Source organism: Falco punctatus (assembly GCF_963210335.1).
Source record: "Falco punctatus genome assembly, chromosome: 3".
NCBI classification, from domain to species: Eukaryota; Metazoa; Chordata; class Aves; order Falconiformes; family Falconidae; genus Falco; species Falco punctatus.
The window spans coordinates 45563982-45590579 of record NC_137582.1 but is presented as its reverse complement, the minus strand read 5'-3'; the positions used below and the strand labels follow the sequence as shown (position 1 = coordinate 45590579).

Sequence of the window (26598 nt, the reverse complement as noted above, 5' to 3'; positions counted from 1 at the left end):
GGAGTCTGGAAATACCTGTGAGGGAAATGCAAGTAGTCCTGGTAAAAAGTTTTAGGTTTTGTTTTGTTTTGTTTTTTTTTTTTGTTTGGTGCTGATGTTCAAATTTCACAGAGTTAGCTGAGTCATGTCGCATACTTTGCTGCTCTGGCTTCATACTTCTTAAAGCTCAATATTGGCTCAAGTTGCTGCTCTGCTAGGGAAGCAACACTCAGCTACTTTCAGTGCTTAAGTACAGTTGATTGTGATTCAATCCTTGTTCAAGCAACAGTAAGATTCTCCTTAACCTCCCTCCCTGCCATTAACCCTCACTGGATTAATCCTACATCCTGTCCATCTTGCTACTTCACGTTAACAGGCCTGGTTTGAGACAGCTATATGGTCTGCAGAGAATGAGCTTAACTCTAAAAGCACAAGAAGCTGTGAAATGCAGGCAGCTTCATTTTTAATTTTTCAAATCCTGATGATACTTGTTTGGAGGTTTAAAAATAAGTTTGAATTCCAGAAAAGCGAGATTTTTGCATTCCAGAATCAATTTCTCAAATATTGTGTTCCTGTATTATGTGCTTGGCTATTGTTGGTTTTTATTGATAACGCAAAAGCATATTACTGTTCTGGGTAACCTGTTGAGCTGCAAATTATTTTAACTCCTTTGAGTTCCTGAAGAATCTGTTCTATTCTAATAAGCTGCGATCTTTAGGAGTGTCCTGCATTGTGATATTGCATGTTAATAGCATTGATTAACTGTCAAGCAGTGAAATTGATGAGCAAATGTCCATTGTAAAATCAAATGATATTACTGAAGACCATACCATGCTGCTGGTTAGGGAGGTGACTAGCCCCAGTAGTCGGTGGTAGGAGTATTAATGTGAGCTCCAGGTTTTTTCACATGATTAAAACAGGCCATCTGTTCTTTGTTAAATGTTTACAAAAACAGCTTTTCTCTAAAAGATATAAAGAGATGTGGGTCTAGTAAACACGCCAATATTTTTGAGCACCTTTTTCACCTTATTTCAAATAATACCAAAAATAATGCTGCTGCAATATCAAATAAGATGAATACCTATTTGTGCTTAATCTTCACTGCTTTCTTTCCTGTGGAAGATTAAATTCTGTACCAACATACTAAATTATGGCTTTGTTTCTACTGAAAGTGCAGGAGAAGTGATGATTTTGATTTCTGTGAAGTATGGAGATAATTTTTTTTCAGTCTTTTGGTAAAAACTTGTAATGTACTTTTTTAATTTTGTAAATGGAAAATGGGGTTCTTTCATTAGAAATTGTGACCCTGTAACTGGAGTTAATCCTTTGTAGATTTAAAGAAGTAGAACTATTTGAAATAATTCCCTGTGGTAGGCTTAATCTAATATTTACTAGTGAAAGCCTGTTCTTTTTTCCTTTTCTCCCTTAAGAAAGAGCAGATAACTGGTTTGGGGTAAGAAAATGCATCTTTCAAGCTGTTTCCGATCTCCTTTTCTCACTAGGTTTGTGCTGCTCCTACACAGCTTCACACTAGGGAGCAATGTGGGGTTGTCAGTTAGGGATAAACTGTTTTAGCATATTGGGAAAGTGTAGGCACAGACTTCCTAGAAAAATAATCACACCCGTTTCTTTGAAAGAGTGCTACACTTTAAATGATCACATATAAGTGATTTACAAAATGTGCCAAACTGCAAAGGGAGTGGAATATGGCAAAAGTAATGTATTTTCAAGTAATGGGAGATATAAGTGAAGCCTAATTAGGGCAGAGTTGGCTTTTTGTAGCTTGATGTTTTGGGGACGATATGAATAAAAACCATAGTATTTTAATTTGCATGCTTGGTAGTGTATATAACTTGGTACTGTAAATAAAAGGCAGTAAGGTTTTCTTCTTTAATATTTGTTTCATGCATAACATTTGAGTCTAATCTATAGTCTAAGTTGTTTCAGAGCCTGTGAATGAATCTTGTGGGTAAGCTCTTTGAGGTGGTAAAAATCTGGATTTTCATAAGATGCCATCTTCCAGAATGAGTTACTGAGTACTACAGTGTGACAACAATCGCGGCTGCCATTCTCGGTGCTTTACCTTCTGACCAGACCTTACATTAAAACTACAAATGTCAGATCATGAGGGGCTGACATAGCTGTTGTAGAGGCTTGGAAAGCTGTCTGCCTTACCTTCAGATTTCCTTATAACTGCACTAAAAGCTGTTGTTCAGACTTCTAAAATAAGCAAGCAAACAAACAAAAAAAACAACCTACAAATCTTAGAAAGGAGACAAGTATTAATTTTTTTAAGTAGATTGAAAAGATAATGAGCATACACAAGCATGTATAAAACTTCATATTGATTTCACTGACACAGTCATATCTCCAGTGAAGGTACAACCTTGAAGATTTTATAGAATTACATTTACTTGGCCTTACTGGATATCTTGTGGTTTTTAATATTTGTTGGCTTGGCTGCTTCACAGGCTTAAGACAAAGAAAAATAAATTAAACTACCAATTCTAGTTTATTCTAGGAAGTTGTGCCTTATACACAAGCTTGTAGATAGTTGTAAAAGTCTCACCATGGCAAACAAATGCTGTACTGCCAAACACAAGGTACTTGCTCAACACAAATTTTACAAACCATGGAAGGAATAACTTGCATTTCTTCTAAGTTAGATACAGCAAGGGAACAGTATATAAAAAGAGGACTGAGTATGGCAGTGGACAGCTCAGTGAAGACTGATGAAACTTGCACACAAGGTCTCTGAAAAACATAGGTGAGATGTGAAATGGCAGATAATATAGAAATATGTTGACTACCTTGGGAAAATGCAGGTTAAAAGTACTGGTCTGAAAACCGATGTATAAGAAGTACTTACAGGTGATCTGTGTGACATTCCTGTCTCTTCCAACCTAAAAATAAGTGTTAGACAGTACAAATACGTAATGGTCTGAGGGAGAAGACAGTTCTGTTCTGTGTCACAGAACAAATCTGAGGAGACATTCAATTCAATTCAGTCAACCAAATTCAAAACCAATTAGAAGATTTTAAAATAACTTGACTTTATGTAATGCATAATTGGACTGTAAAACTCATTGGCACCACGGACTTCCTGGGATCAGCATTTTCTGTACAGATACCCAGTCTCTGTGAACTTTCCAGCATGAAGATAGGCAAGTGTTTGGTGACTACAAATTTCTAGAAGAGGTGTTGGTTCATACTTCAGGATACATAACGTAAGATTGCCTTTGAGGTGAGGCCGATTGATGTGGCGCTAATGCAGTGGGTGCATCAGGTTTGTGTTAGAGTTGAGCTTTCACTGCAACTAAGACCCTGTTGCACTAAAAAGCATCTTAGTAAACAGGTGGAGGATAGAAACATGCAGAAGTCACCCTGGAAGTTTTTGGTTAAGCCACATGGACCCAAATCTTCAGTTCGTCACATAGGCCACCTTCTCTTGTCCTGGAGTCTCTTCCATGAAGAACTGTAGCATCAAGCTTGTACTGTTGAAACCTCTCCCAGACAGCAATGAAGAGTTGTTTTCACTTCTTGACAGCCTTGCTCCTTCTGCTGCTTGGGTCGCTTCCGAGTATCTGAGTATATTCAGGGAACAGCATTTTTTTGCTGCTGTAAAGAAATGCTGAAAATAGGACTGCACTGGTTCACTTTGTTTACATTCAGAAATCTATATTAATATACTTGGAAAAATATATATGCATTCGCTTTCTTGTATAATGATATTAAGAATTTTACTTCCTAAATCTTAAGTGCATTGCTTTTTAGATGCAGGTGGCTGAAGTGTATGTCAGTGTATGCCCATCAGTTCTTCTTATGCTCAGGGACTGGATTTGCAGTCATTCATTTGCATGCTTGCCAGTCCTAAGCAAGTGCTGTCTGAAGAAAGAGTGGAGAAAAGGAAATGTGGATAACATCACAAACAGTTACACAGGCACTGCTATTCCTAGAAGTAAAATTCTGATATGCTATAAACCTTTCTTCTCCCCAGTTCGATTGATCAAACATCTCAAATGGCTAGACTTTGTGACCACAGCTAATAGGGAGCTTTTCTGCCTAGAATCATCCAGACTTAATTTTTAGAAAAGTGAAAAAGAAGAGAGAGAGAGAGAGAGAGAAGATGGGAAAATGACCTGACTGTATATGCAGTTGCAAGAGAGCATCAGTACAGTGTCGTGCTATTATTTTTCTTCTTGAGAAGCACTGTTGATCTGCATTTATAACCATGGGCAGGCTGTGAGGAGAGGCAGGTTAGAGCTTTGATACGCTGCAAAGTCATGGTAGATCTTAGACAATTTTTCACTGCAAACTCATGGATCTTTGTGTAGAAGAGAACGATTAAGAGGAGAAAAGTTGCAGATATATCCAATATGTTTAGTCCAGACACTTGACATTTGTGTAATTAAATGTAAGTTTTCATTTTTTAAGTCTGGTATAAACCTGATGCACTATACAGACTTTGAATTGGGATGTTTTTGCAGGTTCACAAACACTTAAGGTAGTTCTCTGTCCAATCTGTAGCAGGAACAAATCTGTTTGTTACAATTAGGAGCTGTGGATCTTTGACATAAAATGTAACATTATATTATGTTTTAAAGTGGCTCAATCCTTCATGTACTGATCAAAATACCTTCTGTCACAGCTGAACCAATGTAAATTGCTTTGATTATTTTTTTTATAAATACAGCCTGTGAATATACTTTCATTTTCCTTTGCATGTCTAGAAACAAACTTTAAGAATTTTTTTCCTGGAGGACAAAATTCCAGTGCAACTAAATAATTTGTAACAAGTTACTAATTCTACTAACAACTATTCTGAAATATTTGAAGTAACAATTGATTTCCTTTTGCATCTAAATGTTGACAGCTGTAAATATTTTCTGTACTTCTACTTTATATACCAGCTTTAGAGTAATTTGCCCTTTTCTGGTTATTTTGCTACTGTTTTAACTGCAGAAAGCTTTGGGTTTTTACTGGTTTACAGTGTTTCAGATATGCTACTAGGTTAATCTTCTGCTTAGTATTTTCTCCCTCTGTAACCTCTTGCTCCAAAAGAGCAAAGTTCTAGAAATCAAGGTTGCAAATCTACAAATTTATTTCTGTTTGTCTCTCTCTCAGCATTCTCCGTCGGAACCCTTTTTAGAGAAACCAGTGCCGGATATGACTCAGGTTAGCGGACCGAATACCCAGCTAGTGAAAAGTGATGATTATCTGCCATCAATTGAGCCGCAGCCACAGCAAAAGAAAAAGAAAAAGAAAAACAATCATATTGCTGCAGAAGGTCCCAGTAAAGGTTTTGGTAAGGAGGACTTTCCTGGGGGACTTGACAGCCAGAATCTAAGCAGAAACTCAGTGGATTGCTCCCAAGAAGAGAAGAAGAAAAAGAAAAAGCCCAAGGCAAAAAAAGAACCTAAGGATCCTAAAGAACCCAAGGAAAAGAAGGAACCCAAGACCCCCAAAGTCCCTAAGACCCCTAAAGAGCCAAAGGAAAAGAAAGCAAAAAATACCGCGCCAAAACCCAAGACCAGCAAGAAGGCTAGGTAAGTCAGGAAACTTCTGTACGCAATCAGAGAAAACCAGTCTGTCTGTGGGATTTCTAGAGCATCTGGTCTAAAAGGTGTGGGTGGAGAGGAAATCTTGTTCTATCGTTTGCTTGCTACTATCTACAGCATCATGTTTTTGAGGAACTTGGGCACATTTCTCTTGTTTGGCTTTCCTGTTTATGGCTTCACAGTTATTTTAAACAAGCTGGAAAGGCAAAGGGTTAATTTTTCTTTTCAAGGCATAAAGATTTCTGGATGCATTAGATTTCAAAACTAGCTCTTTCTCTTCTGATGCTCATCTGTCCTCATGTGTGGTTTGTGTATTAAGAAATTGAATTGCTTCAATGTTAACGTAGGTTTGACCAAATCCAGAGATTAAGACTTAGAGTAAAAGGTTTGATGATGTTTTTCTCTAAAGTTAGGTACTTAGCGTTGTTACAAGTTGTACAACCCTTACAGACAGTGTTTTAGACTGACACAACCCATGGGCTATAAGCTCTGCTGTTAAAAAGGCATTTTTATATGGATATTGATGTATTCTCACTGTAGGGACTACATTCATTTTGCTATTGCATGTAAAGACAGTTTTCATAGCAGAAAATCTTTGTGGATGGACCAGATGCTTCAACCCTCTTTCCTAACTGTTTTCATTCAGCATCATGTCCCTTTATCAGGATAGGCTTAAAATGCTACAGAATAGTAAGAGAAAGAACAAACTGCTGTTACACATGAGTAATGCGTCATAGATAATAACACAGATTCTTTCCTTACCCCTCAATTCCCTAAACACCATCATTATAAATGCCTACTTGAAATAAAACTGAGAGGAAAAAGACATTAAAGCTTTTTCTTTTTTTTTTCATTTGTACCTAGAATTTCTTACAACTGTTCTGAATTTGTTCCAAACATCTGAATCTGTTTTTCAAGATGTGGCTAGTGTTATAAAATATAACTTCCAGATGGAAGCACAGCCAGACTTGGTTAATCCAAATCAGTTTGCAAAATCCATTTGTATTAGGGTTTAAAAATTGCAGTTAATGAATCAGCTTTGCATATATTCTACAAGGCTGACTGTTGGTTAGGTCTGATATAGCTATATGGCTAAATGAGGCATGGACAGTAAGACGTTACTTGTTCTTTCAGTAAGAAAGAGAAGTTTCTATATTGGCAGAGATGATGTTTCCTGAAGGATTTATAAATGCTGGCTTGTAAAATCAAATGTTTCCCTGAACGGGTTATATTAACGTTTCAGTAAATTACAGTTGATCAGCCTATCCGTATTGCAGAAGTTACTTCGGCTGCATTCCGGACTGTTCCAAGGATGGGGTTTACATACATAGCAATTCACATCTTGCAAAATCTCTCTTAAGTTGTCTATCTCCTACTATGTGTTTTTGAAACCAAAATACTGTATCAGCTAAAGTAACCGTTTTGTTCCATTTCCCTATACTCACAGGTTTAAAGGCTGACCAGGCCATATTACTTGGTATTGAGCATCTCCCAGCAATTTTTGCCACCAGAAATTAAAAAAGCTTTACTGTAGGACTTCCTAATTAGTGCGGTTTTACAAGGTCTTGACTACAGTGAAGCTTTGTTTAATAAGCAGTGGTTAGAAGGAGTCTGCCTCAAAAACATGCCTGGGTTCCTGTGCCTGTGCTGGATGTCAGACCTCAGAGCTGGTCTGTCCCATCCACTCAATCCTAGTATCTCTTTGCGCATCTTCTCTAAATCTTGGGACATGCCATGCAGGTTAAACGAGCAGCGTTTCCTTTGAAGGAATAAATCACTGCTTGCTTAGTTGTATTTGTAGGAGAGTCTTCATCTTCTTTCCCTACAGTGACTCTTGTCCCTGGGTGGTTGTGTTTGTAGGAGTCTTTTATCTTCTTTCCCATGCAATAACTCTTGTCCCTGGGTGGCTAGATGACTTACAGTGTTCTAGTAAGTACTAAGCCCTGTTGTTTTACCTGTGAGAGAAACATTTTTGGAGCAGCATTAAGAGCATTTGCTGTTCTTATGCTTACTCAGGGGTGTGGAGAGAGTCCTACTTTTCCCATAATGGGCTCGTGTCTCTGTTACCAAATGCTCTCTTGAAAACAAGGTTATTCTCATTTTGTGGTCTTGTCAGCTTCAGTATCAAACTTCTCTGAAGAACTCTGAAGCTGTGTTGTGATAATGTGCTGCCAAAGAATTTTAAGTTGGTGAAAGAAACTTGCTTACTTTGGTAACATCACAGACTGGAGAACCTGTCCAGTGACAGATCATTGAATCAAGTTTTCAAATAAATCAACAGTCCAAACGTTTAATCATTTGAGCCACAGTATTTCAGCAGCACTGACTCCAGAAAGGAAGTATTACAGTAGCCGAGATGAGTGAGATTAATGCAAGCTAATATAGATTATGGATGATTATGTAGAAGTAAAATATTTTGATAAAGTTAGTATCTGGCATGTGTTTACTATTACTGTTTCTATTGCTCAGTATTTTCCTTCTAAGCATTGAAAGTAGTGTGATTTTTAATTTCTAAATGCTGTGCAAAACTAACGGTTTTCATTCCTGAATAAGCTGATCAGTTTTAACAGAAGAGTTTTGCACTTACATAAAATTCAGGTAAATAAAGACAGACATAGAAAACGTATTCATTGAAGAGCCACAGTTTTTTGGATAGAGCATAACAAGTCCTTGATAGTTAATTTTGACACAGGCTGTATTAGAGTATACACATAGATAAAAAATCCGGTCTTTAAGTCTCTTAAAACATTTTGTTTATTACATTTTTGTAATTTATTATAGCTCATAATATAACCCTGTTATTTCACTTCCAGTTTTGACTAACAGTTATTACACAAACAACAAAACCCCAGAAACTTTTATCTTTCACATCTCCTCTATCTTTGGTGTTAGTTGTGACAAAATGAGCAGCCTGCCTCGCTGAAATGCACCTTCATGTGAGGGACAACAGTCAGAATGGAGAATGGAAGAAGCTGATTAATTTCATGCTTGTCTGAATTGTGTCCCCCATAGCATCTTAAAAAGAAAGAAAACACCCAAATGGGCTTCTGGTACATTATACTGCATACTTGGTGATCTTGAAAGAAAGATCACACAGTAATATTGTACTGTTAAACTTCTAACGAATATTAGCCCAATCCTGCCAATACAGAATGACAAATACAGTGGTGGCTAGAAAAAAAAATATATTTGCAAAACTAATCTATTGTGGAGCAAACTAGATGGGTCTGAAAGCAAAATGTATGTATACCTAGGATCACAAATAAAGGGTTTTTATTAAATAGTGGGAGTGCTAAGGCTTAAGTATTCTGTGGGCTCTTAATGTCACAGAGCCAGCTTCAGGTGCATGCAAAGTAGGTAGCTTTTTCTAAAAGTAAATGAACAGGGAAAGGGAAGTAGTCTCACTGAATTGCAAAGTCATGGCTCAGATGTCTGTTCCTCCTGTGCCTGTCCCTGGAGGAGATGAGGACCACCTGTTTGAGAAGATCACACTGCAGCACAGCTGATCTCTCTCCTGCTGCTTCCTATGAAACCCTAGAGAGTGGCCACCGATTACAGTGGGAGAAGCAGTAATTATTTGTGAGGGCCAAATGGTAGCTTTTTGCAGGAGCTTGTCCCTCCTCCCATCTCCTCAAAGCAGTGTGCTGTGCTTTGCAGGGCTGCTCTTATCTTTTTTGGCGCACAGATGCGCTGTTTGTTGTATCGGAAAGGGGATGGCTCCTGGCCGCGGAAGTGGGAAGAGGCTGCTGCACTGGGGGAGCGGTGTGGACAGCAGCACACAGCACCCTCGGGAGCTGGAGGACAGGAAGCGAGGTCCCGGGGCGGTGGTGGTAGTTTCCACTCCCGAGCTCAGATCATCCTGAGCAAGGCAGGAAGGGGGCTGCCTGTGGGATAGAACAGGAAATCGTGCGAGATTTCCATGTGCGTGTCCACTGAGGCTGTTCCTGTTCACACCTTGTCCTCACCTCCCTTTTGAACCAGCTCAGCTGCCAGATACTTACCTTTGCTGCAGGCAGGCCTTGTGGGCTTTGCTGTTACCAAAGCGTACTCAAATACAAATTTGGCTGAGTTTTCAGGCTGGAAAAAACCTCACTGTGCTGTTTTTTTTTCCCACGTTTGTGACATGTAAAAACTGATCTGAAAAATAAAACCCAAAACATTTTGATTACGCTAGGAGGTTTTAAAAAAATAGATTTTGCCTCAGGTAAGGCAGGTAGAGAAATTCTTACAGCTCTGACATTTTGTGAGGGTGGGATTATTTTTTTTAATGGTTTTGATGCTCCACAGTGGATGTGTAACTTTTTGTTTTCCCTAAGCCAGGTTGTAATCATGAATTTGTCACAGGACAGTGTTCCCAAACAGTGAAATAGTGATCAATAGTCTTTCTGACTTATTTTATGTCTTTAAATTGTAGAAAAAGGCATAATCCAAATCCTGATAGCCATCATAAATTACACTAATAAACAGATCTGTCAGTTACCCAGATCAGGTGAGGTAAGTTGCCCAGTGTAAACGTACAGGCTAATTACTTCCCCTCTTAATCCGGCAAAGCATGCCATGCCTTTTGGGGTATTCTTGAGTTGGATGGTTTGGCCTGGTAAGTCCTATAGTTTGACCTAGCTCTGTAGGTGGCTGCTTGACTAACTGACACAAAACACTTTGTCAGAGTTTGGGTGCTTGTTCTCAAATTGTAATTCAAGCTTTCCTTTCAGTTGTCCTACTTACTGTTTTCCTCCTCGGCCCATTTTCCTTCGTGTCATTCACCCGTCTGGCCTTCTGCAGGTTGTCATCTTACACATCCCCTTCGGTCAGTATGCTGGGCAGTCCTTGGGGATAAGAGGATGAAATCAGAAAGTGGTGTTGGACAGCTAGGTCGTATGACATCTCATCTGTTGGTGTTTATATCGCTTGAATAGAAGGACTAGCTTTAGGTGACAGTTTTAAAATATTTTAGTGTTTTGTGTGTGGCAAATAGTACTTTCAGTTTCTCACAGATTTCTAGTTCTTGTTTTGGGACTGGACACTAGCTTTGCTCTAGTGGGACTTGGCTGAATTTTGCAATCATGCGTGTGTGAAAACAAATGAGAGAGAGTTGTCTAAATGTGTATATTACAGTTTGCCTGCCTGGCTGCCAAATTTGTGAAGTACTATCAGATGCGCATCCAGAGTTAAGCATTGACACACAGACCCTAATGGCAACGGCAGAGTCTCTTAAGATCAGGTTTTAACCTGCCTGTACTTACACGTGGAAGGGTAATTCTAGTGCAGGCTAACATCTTTCCTGAATGGCCCGAGTATGATCTGCTGGGAGGTGGGAAGGCTGAGTCAAAAGTGGGTACATGTAATCGTCGGGAACAAATCACATTGGCTCAGTGGGAAGAGGGAGAGGAACACTTGCTGACAACTGGAGGAAGCTGGTGCTCCCACTGGCTGGGGGAAGCCTCCTGGGTGCGTGATGCACTGGGAAGCAGTGTGTTGCCTCCCTCAAAGGGATGGTGCCGTTCCTCTATGGCTTTTTTGTACTTCACCTTCTTTTCTTTCCTTGAAAGAAACTGTAGCTGTGCATTTAAAAAGAGCAGTTCTTCTGCTGAATTTAGAACTTAAAATTTCCTGGTGGAGCTGCACATGGGCTTTGTTCTTCCGAAGTTGGTGGCTCTTTCGTGTGTCCATTTCTAACTGGCCTGGCGAGGGGGCAGATGTGAAACTTGCGTGCGAATCACTTCACCTGCGTCTGTGATAGTGAGAGTGACTCGGTGTGCTGGGGCATGGCTCGGGGGTATATATAGGTCACAAAATACTCTTAGCTTGAAGCCCCTGCCGCTGCGAGCGGGGAAAGGTCTTAACAGAGGCTAGAAAGAAACCTTTGTCGGGGTGGACCTGCCGGCAGTGCCGGAGCCGCTGGCAGGGCCTTTGTCTGGGCCGCGGCGAGCGCCGGGGAGTGCGATGGCAGGCGGGCGGCCCAGGGCCGGCGGGCCCTCGTTAGTGCGGCCTGGCCTTTCAGCAAATTGACGTTCTATCAGACCTAGGCCACGCTATTCTTCCCGACTTTAAGCCTGTTATTCATAGGCGGTGGTGCACCCGGGGCATGGTAACGATTACTAAACTTAATTGCGCGCCTTGCTCTGATTTACGGGGGTCAGGGGCGCAAAGCGCCCGCCTGTCAGCTCACTTCACCTGGCGGCCGGCCAGCGCCCCGACGGGCTTACCTTTGATTTGAACAAATCCGAGAAATATGTAAAGTTTGTTTGTTGGTTGGTTTGTTGGTTGGGTTTTTTGTTGTTGTTGTTGCTTTTTTTCCTCCTTTTTTTTTTTTCTTTTTGGAAGCGGTTTCGCGGTGATTTGATGAAAGGCGGCGGGGGTGCGCGGGGGAGCGGGGCGGGGGGGCACAGGCCGCGGCCGCGCAGGTGCCGGCAGCGCCCGGGCGCTGATTGAGGGAAGCAGATGGCTGCAGTCGGTGGCCGCCAGCCAGCGGAGCAGGTGCTGGTCACGTGGCCGCGGGTTGCCGGGGCGACGGGAGCGCTCTCGGCGCGCGGATGAAAGGCAAGGGGCCCCGCTTCAGCTGCGGCTTTGTGCCATTGGTGGCAGCTAGAGCGGAAACAAACGCCGTGAGGGGAGCCGCGGCCCGCGCGCGGCCCGCGCCCGAGGGAGGCCGCGAGGGAGGGAGGGAGGAGGGAGGGCCGGCCGCGCGCGCCGCGCCTCCGCCTTTCCCAAGGGCTTGGCTCGTGTCCGCGCTCTTCCCGCGGTGTCAAACTCCGCGCCCCTCCCCCCCTTTGCTTTCTTTTTCTTTTCTCTCTCTCTTTTTTTTTTTTTTTAATTGTCACAGTTTGAGGTGTTTTTTTTGAGAGGAAAGCTGTGTTGGCCCTGTAATTTTTCAGTGATACAAAGTCATTTTAAAAACTCGCGGTCTTTTCACTTGTCAGGGTTTTTTTTTCTACATGTATTTTAAAATCAGCATTAGTTGAAACGCAGGCGATGAAAGAGGATAATGCCACAACTGCGTTGTCCCAGTCCCAAAGTGACATGTAACCATATTTAAGGATTTTACATTATGGCTCCAGAACACGCTTTCAGTGGGCCAATGCACTGATCAACATGAACAAGCTTAAAGCTGGTGTTTGTTTGAGAAGTTCCGGGGCTGGGGATTATGAAGGAAAACCAAACCCCGGGCAGCATCACGGGTATGAAATTAAAATGTTGAGGGTGCAGAAGCCCTATAAAAGTGGCTGACATAACATTTGGTGACCTGTGCTTGCCATTTGTCAGATACCAGCACATAACTCTACTCCGCTCTTAAACATCTCAGCAACTTTCCACAACCAGCCTGTCAAATCAGTAACAGGCCGGGGGGGGAGGCTGACCACAGAGGGGAAAAAAGGCTAGCGAAGACCCACACAAGACTCAAAGGCTGATGTGCTTAAAATTACTAACTCGTACCATCGATTCTTCTTTGTTGCCATTTAAAAATTTTACCCCGCGATGCTGAAGACAGTCTCAGTGTGTGACTCCGTGACAGTGTATTTAAAGCTGTATTTTGGTATGTGCATCCTCACCCATTTCCAGGCCTCTGTGTGCAATTGGAGAGATGGGTTCCCAGCTTCTCAGGTGGTGAATGGTTTCATGGGGGAGAAGGGGAGAAACACCCCCCTAAAGCCTTTTTCTACTGTCAGTGGATATAGCTTTCTAGTATCGCATCGATGCTGAGATAGCAGCTGGGTGGTTTTTTTCCCCCTGTGCAAGCTGCAGTTGTATGCATTGAGGCTGTATGGGTACCCCCAGAGCTGACACAAAAGCGCCTTTCCAGCTTGGAAATAGCAGGGATGGTAGAAGAAAATGAAGAATTTTCACATTTGGTCCTTTGTTTTGGTAACGCTTCCTCTGGTTCTGCTCACCTGGTCCACACAGTTAATACCAAGATAAGTGCATGCATAATCCTGTTTCTCCTCACATGTGTCAGGCTGCCCAAACACCGCTTTCAGAAAGCACAGGTTCTGAAGAGAGCAGCTCTTCCTTTCCAGTGTCGTTTTTAGTTTCTTGTTTAATACATATTCAGTGTCACTGTCTAAAATCTTGAAGGAAAAAAGCAAGGTGTCTAATGTTAAGGAATGGGAAATGTATAGTGATGGCAAACGCATCACTGATTTTACAATTATGCTTAAATACTTTTAACAAGGAAGGCATTTGAAAATAATGAACTCACTGAAAACAAACATCTTGCAGATTAATACTTTGTTAAGCACCTTTTACTTACATTTTTGTACAAATATTAATTAAAGATACCTCTGTTTCAGTAGCAAGAAACCGGATTCAGAAACTAGTGCTGCAAAGAAAAAGGTTAACAAGGGAAAGGAAGGTTCTGAAAACTCAGATTTGGAAAAAACTCCACCACCGTCACCTCATCCTGAAGATGAAGATGACCCAGGGGTTCAGGTAATGCTGTTATGCAAGTTCAGTGTAGCCTTTGACAATTTAGATGCATAAAACGGTAGTTCTCATGGTCTTTGTTACAGAGATACTAATTTTCTGTGTCATTTAGAATGATGTACCAAGAAGGTGAGAACTGGAAATCACCATGGCGAGTATTTTATTAAAACAAGTACTCCTCATCATAATTTCACTTTGCAGTCTTGTTATCTGCAGATACGTGGATGGTGCTGTGGAGTTTTCATGTGTTCTCTTCTGTCACTGTTGCAAATATAGTGCTGAATTTTCTGTTCTGTAGACTTAATGTACCATTATGAGATCTTGCTTATAAGCCTCGTGTTTCTTCTTGCATTGGCTATGCAAACCTTCTGAGATCAAGAATTAAGACATGACAAAGCAGGAGCATGCTTGTCAGAAATGTGCGTGTCAGGGACTTGTAACTGTGCTGCTCTAATGGATGAAGGGCCTTGTTGTAGGACTGCCAGTCACCTGCTAACGTTGATAATTTGAACATGGTGCACCTATCACTTTCTGTCCAAACTTTTATTTCACGTAAAGAAATTCTGGTAATAGAAATAGCATATCTGACAACTTCTATGTGCTCTGTCATTAGCCGTGTTAAGAAGTGGTCAGCTCGTGTCTTGCTTCTGCTGGCAGTGGTCAGAGTGGGCATTAACAATAAGAATTCCCTAGTGAAGGGGTAGAGGCAAATTGTGATGGGGAAAGTATGAGACTCCTAAATAGTCATGTTGGCATTACTAAAATCTATGCCATTTGTCTGTTGCACATCAGTTGTGGTTGTCTTGCTTGTAGTTACGAGAGATGTTGAGACAGATGATCACTCAAGAATGCTCAAAGCAGCCTGGTGAAGGGGTTACAAACAGTGGTATCCTAATGCAAACATGGTTTATGCCTTCCCCCTTACTATTTTCCAGAAGGATGTAGAGCATAAGGAAGTGTGAGCATTTAAAAGCAGCAACAGAAGAATGTGTTAATTTTTGATTTGTAAAAATTTGAGATATACTATGCAAATGTTAAAATGTTTGAAGAGTAAGTTTTCTGTCCTGTGCCACAAATCTCAGCCTGATTAATGGTGCTGACAAAAGAAGTAGAAGAAACTTTTGGAGCTGATGGTTTTTAGGCTTGATTTGCAGATACGTTATATACTGTCTACAGTGCAATATAGATGCATGGTTTGCTGGTTTTCAGTTCAGTGGGACAAAACTTTGTCTGTGAAACTCAGTTGGGTGATAAACTTTACATTTGAAATATTTTTTACTTAGCCTAACACTTGTATTTACAATATCTGTATCACTTCTTAATCAAACGTAATCAAGAATGTCAGGTAATGTTGAATTTTCTTAATACTTTCTTGCACTGTTAATGTTACACTGCACCCACATTTCTTTGGATAAACTTAGGGAAGGGTTACAACCACATACACTAGGACAGCTAGAAGTAATAAACTTGTTGTGCATTTCCCAGCTGACACATGCACTTGTCTAAAACACCGTTGCATTCTTAGTGTTAAATACTGAGTCTTCTGTAACGATATTATGTAGTAATGCACAGTGATGCATTGTTATCTTTGGAGAGGAGAAACACTTTTGTGTGTTACCATAAAGGTTTTTTTATATTCCATTATTGAGCCTATTACTCACCTTTCTATCTATAGATCAGTTAATGAGTAAAAGATAATCTGATGCAGGTAAACATATGCACAGTTTTTGACAACAATCCATAACAATTGCAAAGCCTTGTCTGGATGTAAGAGGAAACAGGAAGCTAATCAAGTCAATAAAAATCAAATAGAGGAGTACCATTATATTTTAGGCATCCTTTCTATTAGGAAAATGGAAGAAAAGGTTTTTGGCACCAAAAATAATGGTAAGACTTGCCTTTGAACCAAAAGAAAATTGGTATTTTCCCATCAATGATTATGGAAATGAGGGTGAAAATTTGCCAAATGGTATCTGTTTTCAAGTGTGAAAATACTGGTACAGTTTTGTGGGAATCCCCTTAAGTTACTGTGTTAAAGGTAGAAGCCACGTCACCATTGTTTAAAAGGGTGATGTAAACCTACCCTTTGCTCAAAAATTCATTTTCAGCTAAAGAATTTCTAATTTTGTGAAGTGCATCAGATATTTGTGCTTTAAAAAACTATGACTAACTATGTAAAAGTAAATATTTGACTTTGTGTACGTTGAGAAACCTGGCTGCATAGATCTGTTAAACAAGCTACATAAGTATTTGCATGTGCTGGTGAAGATTGTGTTAAGCTGAGAAGGATATAAAAGTAAGTAGTGTATCAATTCATAAAGATGGGAGGTTTTTTAACAGTTGATATTCAACATCTTTTTTAATATATACCTCAGTCCATTGAGATATTTGAAGCTCAGTTGACACAGCAGCATATACTCTCAGCTTTTCAAAATATATAACCTGATGCAGACTATCTGGGAATTTGAATTTCATTGTTGGAGAAAATGGTGTCTGGCACTGAGCATCAAGTTGCAGATGCTGTCAAATGCATGCCTGTATATTTTACAGTTTGTTTTCTGTGCTTTCTCTGAAGCTTTCTTTCCTCCTGGAGATGAGGGTATGGTAACACAGAAACCACGTTTTCAATTTGGGGTGTTTCAAGTTTTTCGTTCTCTATTTGGGGTCTTTTCCCATGCTGTGCTGCAGGATGTCTTTCTGAACAGTGTTGGGTCAGTGGAGTGAGGAAATCATATTTCATTGTATTTCCCCTACAAGATAATCCGGGTACAACTGGGCGGATGGGGAGAGCAAGAACGTGTGTTGTCACTGCTTAGCAACACTGTGGGCTGTGCTGTGGCAAGGTGGTGTTTGGTTCCTGCATTGGCCATCTGTCAAAGTTTGTTGTAGATGTGAATTGAGAGGTGCAACTTTGTGATTTTTAATTGCTTTCTGAGATACATATGCTTTCTAATTTTCTGATGTGGTTTTAGTAACACTAAAAAAAAAAATAAATAAATCACTTCCCAACTCAATGTGCATGAAATGGCGTGCTTTTTTTTTTTTTTTGTTGGTTGGTGTTTTGTGGTTTGGTTTTTTTGATATAAATTTAAGATCAGCTAACAGGCAGAAATTTAGAATAGTAATGCCTTGATTTTTCACTATTTCTACCAGGGTGCTGTAAAAATAGTATCATTCACTATACATTCGCTACTGTATATGAGGAACACAAAGAAGTTTTCTCAGTTATTCTGCTGCTTACCAGTGCTGTTTCTCATTAAAAATATCAATGTTTTCTATTTAGAAGCGACGCTCCAGCAGGCAGGTGAAGAGGAAGCGTTATACAGAAGACCTGGAGTTCAAGATTTCAGATGAGGAGGCTGATGATGCTGATGCTGCTGGAAGAGACTCTCCTTCAAATACTTCTCAATCAGAGCAACAGGTTAGATACAAACTTGAAAAGTGGCTGTAACTACAGCATTTAAATATGGGCCCTTTTCCTGAATGATACTCACCCATGGTTGGCACAGTGTGCTCAGGAGGCATTAGCTTTTTACATTCTTAAAGAATATATTAATTCATTACTTTGTTTACAAGTTGATGATACACAGTTCTTTGAAAGTACTGGTCTCTACGTAAAGGAAATCTAAACTGGACTGCTAGAAGTCTTGAATTTACTTCTGTGAATTCAGTGGTCTGGCTTCTGTGACTTTAATAAACCACTCAAGCTTGTCCCCTGCTGCTAGGCACCATAAGAACCCCTTTATGAAATTACTGCCTTGTAGTACCCAGCAGGGTACACTTTATTCTGTGTGCAATGTAAATGATGGATAAAACAGTTTGAATAAGATGAGGGGTAATACTGTAGGAATGACTGTTGTAACAATCTCATTGTTTTGTAGTGCTTTTTCAAAGAACTACTTCACTTAACTGATGACCTATTGGAGAATATATACACGTTCTTTGCTATTTCATTTGGCAATTTGTTAAGCCCTGTGAAATATTGTATGTGACCTCCATCGTTAATTGTGTCTTATCAGAAGGAGAATTTGGTAGGTTTGCCTTCAGTTGCAATAGTGAATTAATGCAATAGGGAGTTGCAGACAATTTTCATAGCTATCATTTGGACATTTACACAGCCAATAAAGGTTTTGAACATCTTCTAATATCTAGACTGTGTGGTGAAAGTGTGTGTTATTTTAGGAGAGGTGAACTGCCCATGTGGTTATATCTGTGTATCTGTGCATGTCAGCCTTACTGAGAGTGCTGGAGTTGTGTTAGTGCGTAAAAAAAGGTCTTAAACAAGTATCCTTCAATCCTTTATTATGGTGTTGAATCTATTTGAATCCTCTAAGTTCTCATGCTAGAGGGAAAAAGTCCTCCTGTGTATTAAGCCCCTGTTGCAAAAAAAAATATTTAAAGTTTTTCTAAGGAAGGAAGTCTTTAAGTGGCAAAGATGCACTCCCGTAACTCTTGTATGGTATTTATGACACAGGAATCTGCTGATGCTGAAGGTCCTGTTGTGGAGAAAATCATGAGTAGCCGTTCAGTCAAGAAAAAGGTAAAACAAAAACAAACCCCCTTCCCTTCATATTTTTAAGCAGGCTAAACATATTTCTGAAATCCCTAGTAAGTTCTTAAGATACCTTGGATATTCCAAATTCAAAAACTGTTTTACTGCGTAGAGGAGGTTCCCTGAAAGTGTCTTTAGATGGTACTTAATATGCTTTTGGATAGACACACACAAAAGAGATTACTTGTTTAGTCTTCTGCTCTTTTCTTACATTTTCTTTGGATGAGAATTTTGATTTTTGCGATTATGCATACCTGGGCGAAATCTGTAGTGCTGTTTGCTTCAGAGTGATGTTTCATGGGAGTTTGAGGAGTGAGAGAACTCTCCTGCATCCTAAGTTTCTGCCTTTTCTAGTTAAGAAAAGTCCTTGCCCATAGTCATTGCATTTTTTAATAATGGTTGTGCTTAGCAGCTAAAACAACTTTATGTGATTAAGAGTATTGCATGCACAGGTGGTTAATTTCTTCCTTCTCACTATGCTAAGATGGTGAAAGAAACACTTCCTTTAAGTGTAGTTCTCTTTTAGTTATGTCCTGCTTGCTAGTTACATTCTTACTTGATTTAGATTGTTCTAATCTGCTTCACAACTTGATTGGTCTTTGCACTTTCAAATTATTACAATTCTGAGTAGGAAGTAAAAAAGAACTTGTTCCAAAAAGGGCATTATTGCATTTTATAGACTCTTTCATGTACCTAATTCTCTGACTTGTACTGCAGTTGGGAAGAAAACTGTCTTTAATATGGTCATGAATATAGATATGGTACTCAATGTTGATCTTGGTTAACGAGAAATATTTCTTTGCCTCAAAACGATAATTTTCAAATTGGAGGAGGGAAAGCTGCCTTTATTCATGGATTTATTTTTATCTTTTATGTTGTGGTGTTTTGGTTTGCGGGGTGGGGTGAGGTATTTTTATTACTACAGTCATAACATCATTAACAGCTTTGTAAACCTAAATTCATGCAATATCATGACTGGCTGTGATTGAATTTGACCTGTTTCTGCAGCTCTTACAACACAGAATTTCTAGGAATTTTTTTGAAGTCCAGAGCTATATTTTATATTTTAAACCATAGACTTATCTTTCAGATAAACTTTGTATGATATAAACTCAGTAATTAGTTGTCCTGATGGTCTATTAGGCAGGAGAGGAGAATGGTTTTTTCATAAATGTCTTTACATTGGAAGCTGTTTTTCACCAATTATTCTTCTCTTCTTCCTCTCCCCTGCAAACAAAGGTGTGATTACTCATGGGGAGTGTGTATTTTGCTGCAGTTTGTGGGAAGTGGTTGGTCTGCTGCCTACATGTCTTTGATTGCAAGCTCTGCTGGAGGCAAGCTCTATTTTGAGCTCTTTCTTTAATGTTTTTTATGGATTTTATTTGCAGGTTTGAGGGGTGTCTCTTCTTTCCCTGCTCTTCTCCCCAGCCCTCCTCTCCAAAATCCAAAAAAAAAAAAAAAAAAAAAAAATGGATTTCAGGATGTTAATATTTAACATCTGAAGTATCCAACTGTGCTTTTATTAAAGGTCTTTTACACTCTTACTAACGTCATCAAAACCTTGGTTGTTAGATTACTAATCAAAGTAAAATTGCTGCGATCAGGACCAGTGCATAAAATAGACATGAGGAAAGGCTTCACTAGGAAACCTTTCAGTGGATTACTTTGTAACAAAGATGTCATGTTCAAGTAAAGGATATTAGATAATGAATATGCTTTTGGAGCAGTATTCTTATCATAAAATTATGCTGTTTTTCTCAGAAATGGCCTTAGTCTACTTTTGGAGTTGCCAGATATGACACAGCACTTGCTTGCAGCCATTTTTGAAATGTGTGGAATAAAAGTTCATGTTCCAAGTATAAAAGACAGTGTTGTTCTTAACATGGAATTTTGAATTCTGTTATACTCTTCCCTCTTGCATAAACCATTAAGTACATGTAGCACTCTCCAAACCATCATGGTCCTGACGTCTTCAGTTTGTATGTGGAAATTTTTCATTTTTCTAATTATTTTCTTGGCCAGCCTTCAGTCCCCTTTGAATTTCTGCTCCTTAACTTTGTAAAAGGAATGGCTTAGAACTAAATAGGCCATTCAGCACAAATAGCACATATTATGGAAAGATGTGGAGTTTGTAGAACTGTTATACCTGCATATGACGCATCTGAATTTCTCTTTTCACCTACCAATACATGGTGAGAATTAGATCTAATTGAAGTGAATCTCTTCCACAAACTGATTAGTTTACAGTCTTGTGCTGTGTGATGGGTTTTTTATGTGTTGCTTTGTATCTGTTATTAATGTGTTCTGTCTGCTATTTTTCTAGCAGTTGATATTTCTGGGGCCTTTTTGTTTTGCTTTGGTTTGGTTTTAAGCTCACTCTTGTCTGTACACGTGAGTGGGTTGCTCAAATAACTTTTGCATTAGCAGGTATTATTGTATCGCTTCTGTGGCAATGGCAATGCAAGATTGTGTGCTTTTAATTATTTGCTTGAAAGAAGGGATCATTTATGTCTTCAATTATCTACAGAGATTGTGGATCAGATTGTCAGTTGTGGAGACACATTAATTGTAATTTGAAGTGTCCTGTGTTGGCCAAGTCTGCCCTGCCATGTGTTCTTTTAGGATGGTTGCATAATCATTTTGGGAGAATTTTGCATAAATGTTCTTTCTCACCTTTTTTCCTGGCTAGTGTAAACATACATGTTGTGGGGGATGGACAGTGACGTCAAAGCATAAGCTTCTGTCTTACTTCCTAAACTGATGTGTTGTTAAACCTTACTTGAGTGCTGGTGATTGTAACTTGATCAGAATTTTTTTTGGCCATTAGCCTGAATGCCAGGGTGAGATTTTAAAAATACTTTTTAATCAAAGAGACTTGGCCGTAATACACTTCAGAAAATGAAGTTGATGTCTTAAAATTAGGGATGACTTCTTAAAAGACTGATTTTGCCTCAGGGTAGTGAATAGATTCAGAGAATGGGATCTCCATTTTTTAATGCTTTTTTTAAAATACAACTTTGACCTCTAAATATTAATACCTTTTAAGTTTTTTGTTTTAAAAGTAAATCTTGGTGGTCTTGAAATTCCTTCCTTTGACAGTATCTTTGAAAGTGACAGAGAAGCTTCTTCCCTGTGTTTAGTGATAGGGGATAGTTTATCTTCTTCAACAGAGGATTCAAGAAGATTTAGCAAGAAGATTTAGCACCAGGAATATTTTATTGTGCCTCTCTCTAGAAAGGAACACAAGCAGACTGTACTGGAGTGATATAACAGCTAAAATGATAAAATCCATTGCTAGTCTGGAAAAGAAGAAATACTATGTAAATCTGGGATTAGGAATGCATTAACTTTTTCTTTATTGTGCTAGAACAGTTTAATGCAGCTGCTCCTGTTCTTTAACCGCAGTGCAATGGAAGTAATGTCTAGCCAGCACCTTCTTTTCGAGAGAGAATTTGGAAGATGACAATTTATTCTCTGGTTTCAGAGTAGTCTCTCTTCATGTATTGAAATGTTTTTTCTCTCTCTTTATATATGTGTGTGTGTGTAGATATATATATAAAAATATACAGGATGTTGAGTTATATAGGGGTCAACAGTTTTGTCTGTTTAGCACTACTTACAGTATTACAGATTATGTTGTCCCTGATAAAGTATGTAAACCAGAAAATCCTCTTCTATTTAAAATTGTTCCAAAGTTCATTAGTAAACACAAACCGTTAATGTTGTGACATAAACTGAATTCTAAACGTGTGCCTGGTGCACTGTCCTTAGTTTGTCCTATGGCTGGGTTCAGGAGTAATTCAACAAAGTATTACATGCCATATGTTATGCAATACTTTGGCACTAGGGATGAGTTAAGGGTAGTCTCAACCCTTAGCACTGAATGCCCTTGGTTTTGCTGGTTTATATCACAACTTTAACCTTGCTTTAAATGTAGGTTTTGGGTGTTAATTTAATTTGGCTGCTCTGTATGTGAGACATCTTGCTTGAGTGAATTTAATTGCACCATTGAGTAAAACTAAAGCCATGAACACTGATGCACTAAAATTCTAGCAGAGGTATAAGGTTTAGTTTTATATGGCTTCTTGTTTGGAGTTATTAACTATATGGAGGAATAAACCCCCTTTAAAACTCTTTTTTTAAAACATTACAAAACCGACAATGTAAAGTTGCCATGAGCCAGCCAAAAATAATACATATGGCATTCAGGAGTGCAGTTGCTAATTGGCTGCTGCCTGAGAAAATGGTACACTTGGCTTCTACTTAACACTGTGGGTTTGGCAGAAAGCCAGGTTTGGGGTGAGGTTGTGAATGAAGCTGCATGTGGTTAGGGAGGAGTTCAAATGATTCATGTCTTGGAAGTTGTAGTAAGCAGTGCAGTATGTACTTGGGTAAGCTGCTGGAGGAAACTCCTCACCCGTGTCCTCCCCCCACAAACGCTTTCCTACACCTCCACTTGTCTCTGTATGAGGGGACTGAATTTTGTATTTCAGTTAGTTTTAATCATCAACTAAATTGAGTTATTTAGTGGTTTAATTCACTTTCCAACAATTCTTTTCTTATAGATGGAGAATGGAGAAGAGGTAGAAATAGAAGAATTCTATGTAAAGTACAAAAACTTGTAAGTAAAGTTATAGGTTAGATTACTATCTCTAAGTTCACATAATTTCCAAATATGTTTTAAAAGCTGGTTTTTAAATGGTGTAACTGTTACTATGCTACTTTAAACATTTCTAACATTTAATCCAAAACAGTGGTGAATAATCCGGGAAATACCTTGCATTGGTGGTATTGATAGCGTTGTCTTAATCTGTGTTCTATCCAAAATGAAATCCATAGGTAAAATTGCTCTGCTATTAAAAACTTTAATCTAAGGCTCATTATGCATGCAGATTCAGCAGCACATACTTATGTAGCTGTGTAGATCTAACTGCAACTCTTGAGTAACCTGCCTGCAAACTACTCAAAAATAACCCTTAACTTTGTTTCAAAAGCAAGATTTGTGTTCAACAAAGTATCTAAGATAACAAACAGGATGGCAAATAAAATACTTGACAGATGTATGAGCTCATTTTGCTTTTAGAAGAATAGCATAACTTGTTTAATTTCAGCAAATTTTCCATCTGAGAGACAGAAATCTGCTTAAAGTGAGTTTCTTGCTGCTAACTGCAGATAGTTGACTTAGCTTTAAATATGCTGCCACCTTTGTACCTTTTGCACTATATTGATTATTGCATGATGTTTAATAGCTTAATTATGCTTTATTTAGTTTTATTACATTGGCATGTAATTTTTTGTATTAACTATTTGTGACTTAGACTTCTTAGCAATATAAATTTTGACACTCTAAATTTATAAAGTGGGACTGGTTATTTTGGCAGAGATGCTGTTCCCTGCTTTGTGTTTTCTTAAAGATGAATTATTACTATGGAACTGCATTTACCAGGGTTTCTCTCTTCTTTCTATCAGTGTTAAAACTTAATACGGGGCTTTTAATTACAATGCTGGTCTCACAAAAAACAGTGCAGAGCATGTTAATATTTAAAATTTTATATATTTCTATTAACTTCGAAACCCCCTACTTTTTGCTGGAATGTAATGTTAAATAGTCACATCTATGATAAATGCCTTGAGTAGTAATTATATTCTAAACATGCCTAATAAAAATCTTACCTTTATGCCAAACACTAAATGTATGAGGTATGTATTTAAATATTGAGTGGGAGTAGTTTTTATTTACTGACAATTTTTTCCATTAGTAAGTATAATTACTTCCATTTGTTAATAACCTGTATGATGAAGATGACAATGTCCGGTTTTCCAAGTGTGACACTACAATGGGCTGGAAATATTTAGCTATACTACTGGGATACATAGGAGTATACAGTGGAAGCATAGTTTTGAATAAGATTTTCTGTTTCATTTTCTAGTTCTTACCTTCATTGTCAGTGGGCATCTGTGGAAGAGCTGGACAAAGATAAGAGAATTCAGCAGAAAATTAAGCGGTTTAAGGCAAAACAGAGCCAGAGCAAATTCCTTTCAGAAGTACGGTTTGTTTGGTTGTTTCTTTTAGGTATTTAAGAAATGTTCTTATAAATTCTTGTTCTGTATACAAGCAGAAGATTTTGAACAACTGTGTGAAAAATCAGTAGCGTTTATTCTGGTACAAGGTATAACCTTTCTTGATCCAAGTCTTGCAAGTTCATGAAACTCAAGTGATCTGTTCTGACTTTATACTTTTTACTATAGTTGTGTGTTTGTGTTTGTTATTTTTTTTAAAGTGAGTACTTAGTTGTTTGCATTGTAAGCATGATTCTTGCTGAATCAGTACTAGGTCTCTTTTCTCAGGAACTGATTATGCCAGAAAAATGCGTCACATTTTTCTATGTTATGGACGGCTGCTCACTAGGGATTCTAAGCTTTTTATCATCAATTTAATTTCACTTAGAGCCATAAGCAGTAGTGTGGCAGGGGTCCTGTCAATAAAAGACCAGTTCTACTGATTTGTGTCTCTGAAAGCTTGCCTTTCAGTAAAATGCTGTCTTTTGAGGAAAAAAAAAAAAAAACAACAAACCAGGTTCATGTGCTACTGTATTTATTTACTTATATTTATTTTTACTTTTTCAAGCAGATCAAAACCTGTTGCAAATTGAAAACTTCCATCTGTTCTAGGTGAAGATGCCTGGAATTGCTTTTTTTGAATTTTTTTTTTAAATCTGTTTCCGAGTGGGTCACGAGTTACTGTAAATTCTTGGAATTTGTTCCTGTTTTTGAAAGAGCTATCAAAATATACATAGTCTTTAGTCCTTTTGTCTGCCTTTTCTATTGGAGGGGATATTAAAAGTATAAAATGAAACACAGCACTTTAGTACTCCAGAAAATCCTGTAAGTTGTTGAAAGGATAGGACAGAACATGACAAATTGTGATTTTTGGGGGAAACTGTGTATGCGTGCAGTATCTTTTCTATGTTTTTGAAATAATAATCTTTAAATCTTGCTTTTAAAACAGTTAGACAATTCCTGTAGTTAAAATAATCCAAAGGCACTTAGTGTACAAGGCTCTAATTTCCTTATTGCAGGCTGTAGTTTTCAAGAATGCTAAATGCATTGCATGCCATAAGCCTTTTCGATTGCTCATTAGTGAATTGTAATTTCACACTTCATTTAAAATATTCTTAAACATTCTCTCACAGTAAAAGGTTTCACACAGTAATTAAGAGGCCCAGTTAACAAAGTCTGAGAAGTCTGATTCCCTCACGGGGAATGATCTTGCTGAATTGTAGCATTTCAATTAACATGTTGGAGTTTGCCAAATATAAATTCTATGTCACCGTGACCCAAAATATTATTGCCTGGTGAAATATATAATAATTTTTCCTCTCAGGAAGGGCTAATAGAGATATCTTTCATAATTTTGCTCTCTCCTTGAACAGATTGATGATGAGCTTTTTAATCCAGATTATGTGGAAGTTGATCGAATCATGGATTTTTCACGTAGCACAGATGATAATGGAGAGGTAAACAAAACCTTTAGTGTGTCTCTAGTCATATAGACATTGTGTTTAGAATTTATTGTTTAAAAGTGAATATATTGAAAACTTCAGAAGCTACCGGAGTATATATGCTTAGAAAATAGGATTATGTTTGAGAAAATATTAATACAGCAGTTTCTCTAAAATAAAGGGGTTTAAGTAAGAATTCTGAACTTACGAGTTACCTGTATTTTAAAAAATACAACTCAAAAGAAACCCCATCAAAAAAAAGCCCTCTGATATGCAGTTCTAAGGTGGTACTTAGTACTGTTGAAATACAACATCCATGCAGGTAATACAGAATTTAAATGAAAAATGCAAGAATCTTAGCTAAATGTTATAATAGTTTAGACATTGTTTAGACTGCGTGTTGCAGAAGAGCTCCTAAATTCACTGTTTCTTACTTTTTAATGACTTATTCTGCAGGACAAGATCACTTTGTCTTCCAGATTTCTTTTTGATCCTGGGAGAATAGAAAGCTTCACCGGCAGTGTCAGTGTTTCCATATTGCTCTGTCAGTGAATGGTGGTGGTTGGGTTGCCTGTTGGGAAGTTTC

The 26598-nt window shown here is 38.5% G+C and overlaps 1 protein-coding gene across 10 annotated transcripts in view; it reads left to right on the top strand.

Moving 5' to 3' along the window:
- CHD7 (chromodomain helicase DNA binding protein 7) overlaps positions 1-26598 on the top strand; it is a 134069-nt gene that overhangs the window by 70977 nt on the left and 36494 nt on the right. For 9 of the 10 annotated variants that reach the window (XM_080378276.1, XM_080378273.1, XM_080378271.1 and 6 more), the window contains 7 exons: positions 5104-5525; positions 13826-13964; positions 17242-17379; positions 18433-18498; positions 23076-23131; positions 24441-24555; positions 25944-26027. In XM_080378276.1, coding sequence (XP_080234402.1) covers positions 5104-5525; positions 13826-13964; positions 17242-17379; positions 18433-18498; positions 23076-23131; positions 24441-24555; positions 25944-26027 — 1020 coding nt within the window. The remainder of the gene's footprint in view (positions 1-5103; positions 5526-13825; positions 13965-17241; positions 17380-18432; positions 18499-23075; positions 23132-24440; positions 24556-25943; positions 26028-26598) is intronic. The other variant, XM_080378278.1, reaches the window with a different exon arrangement.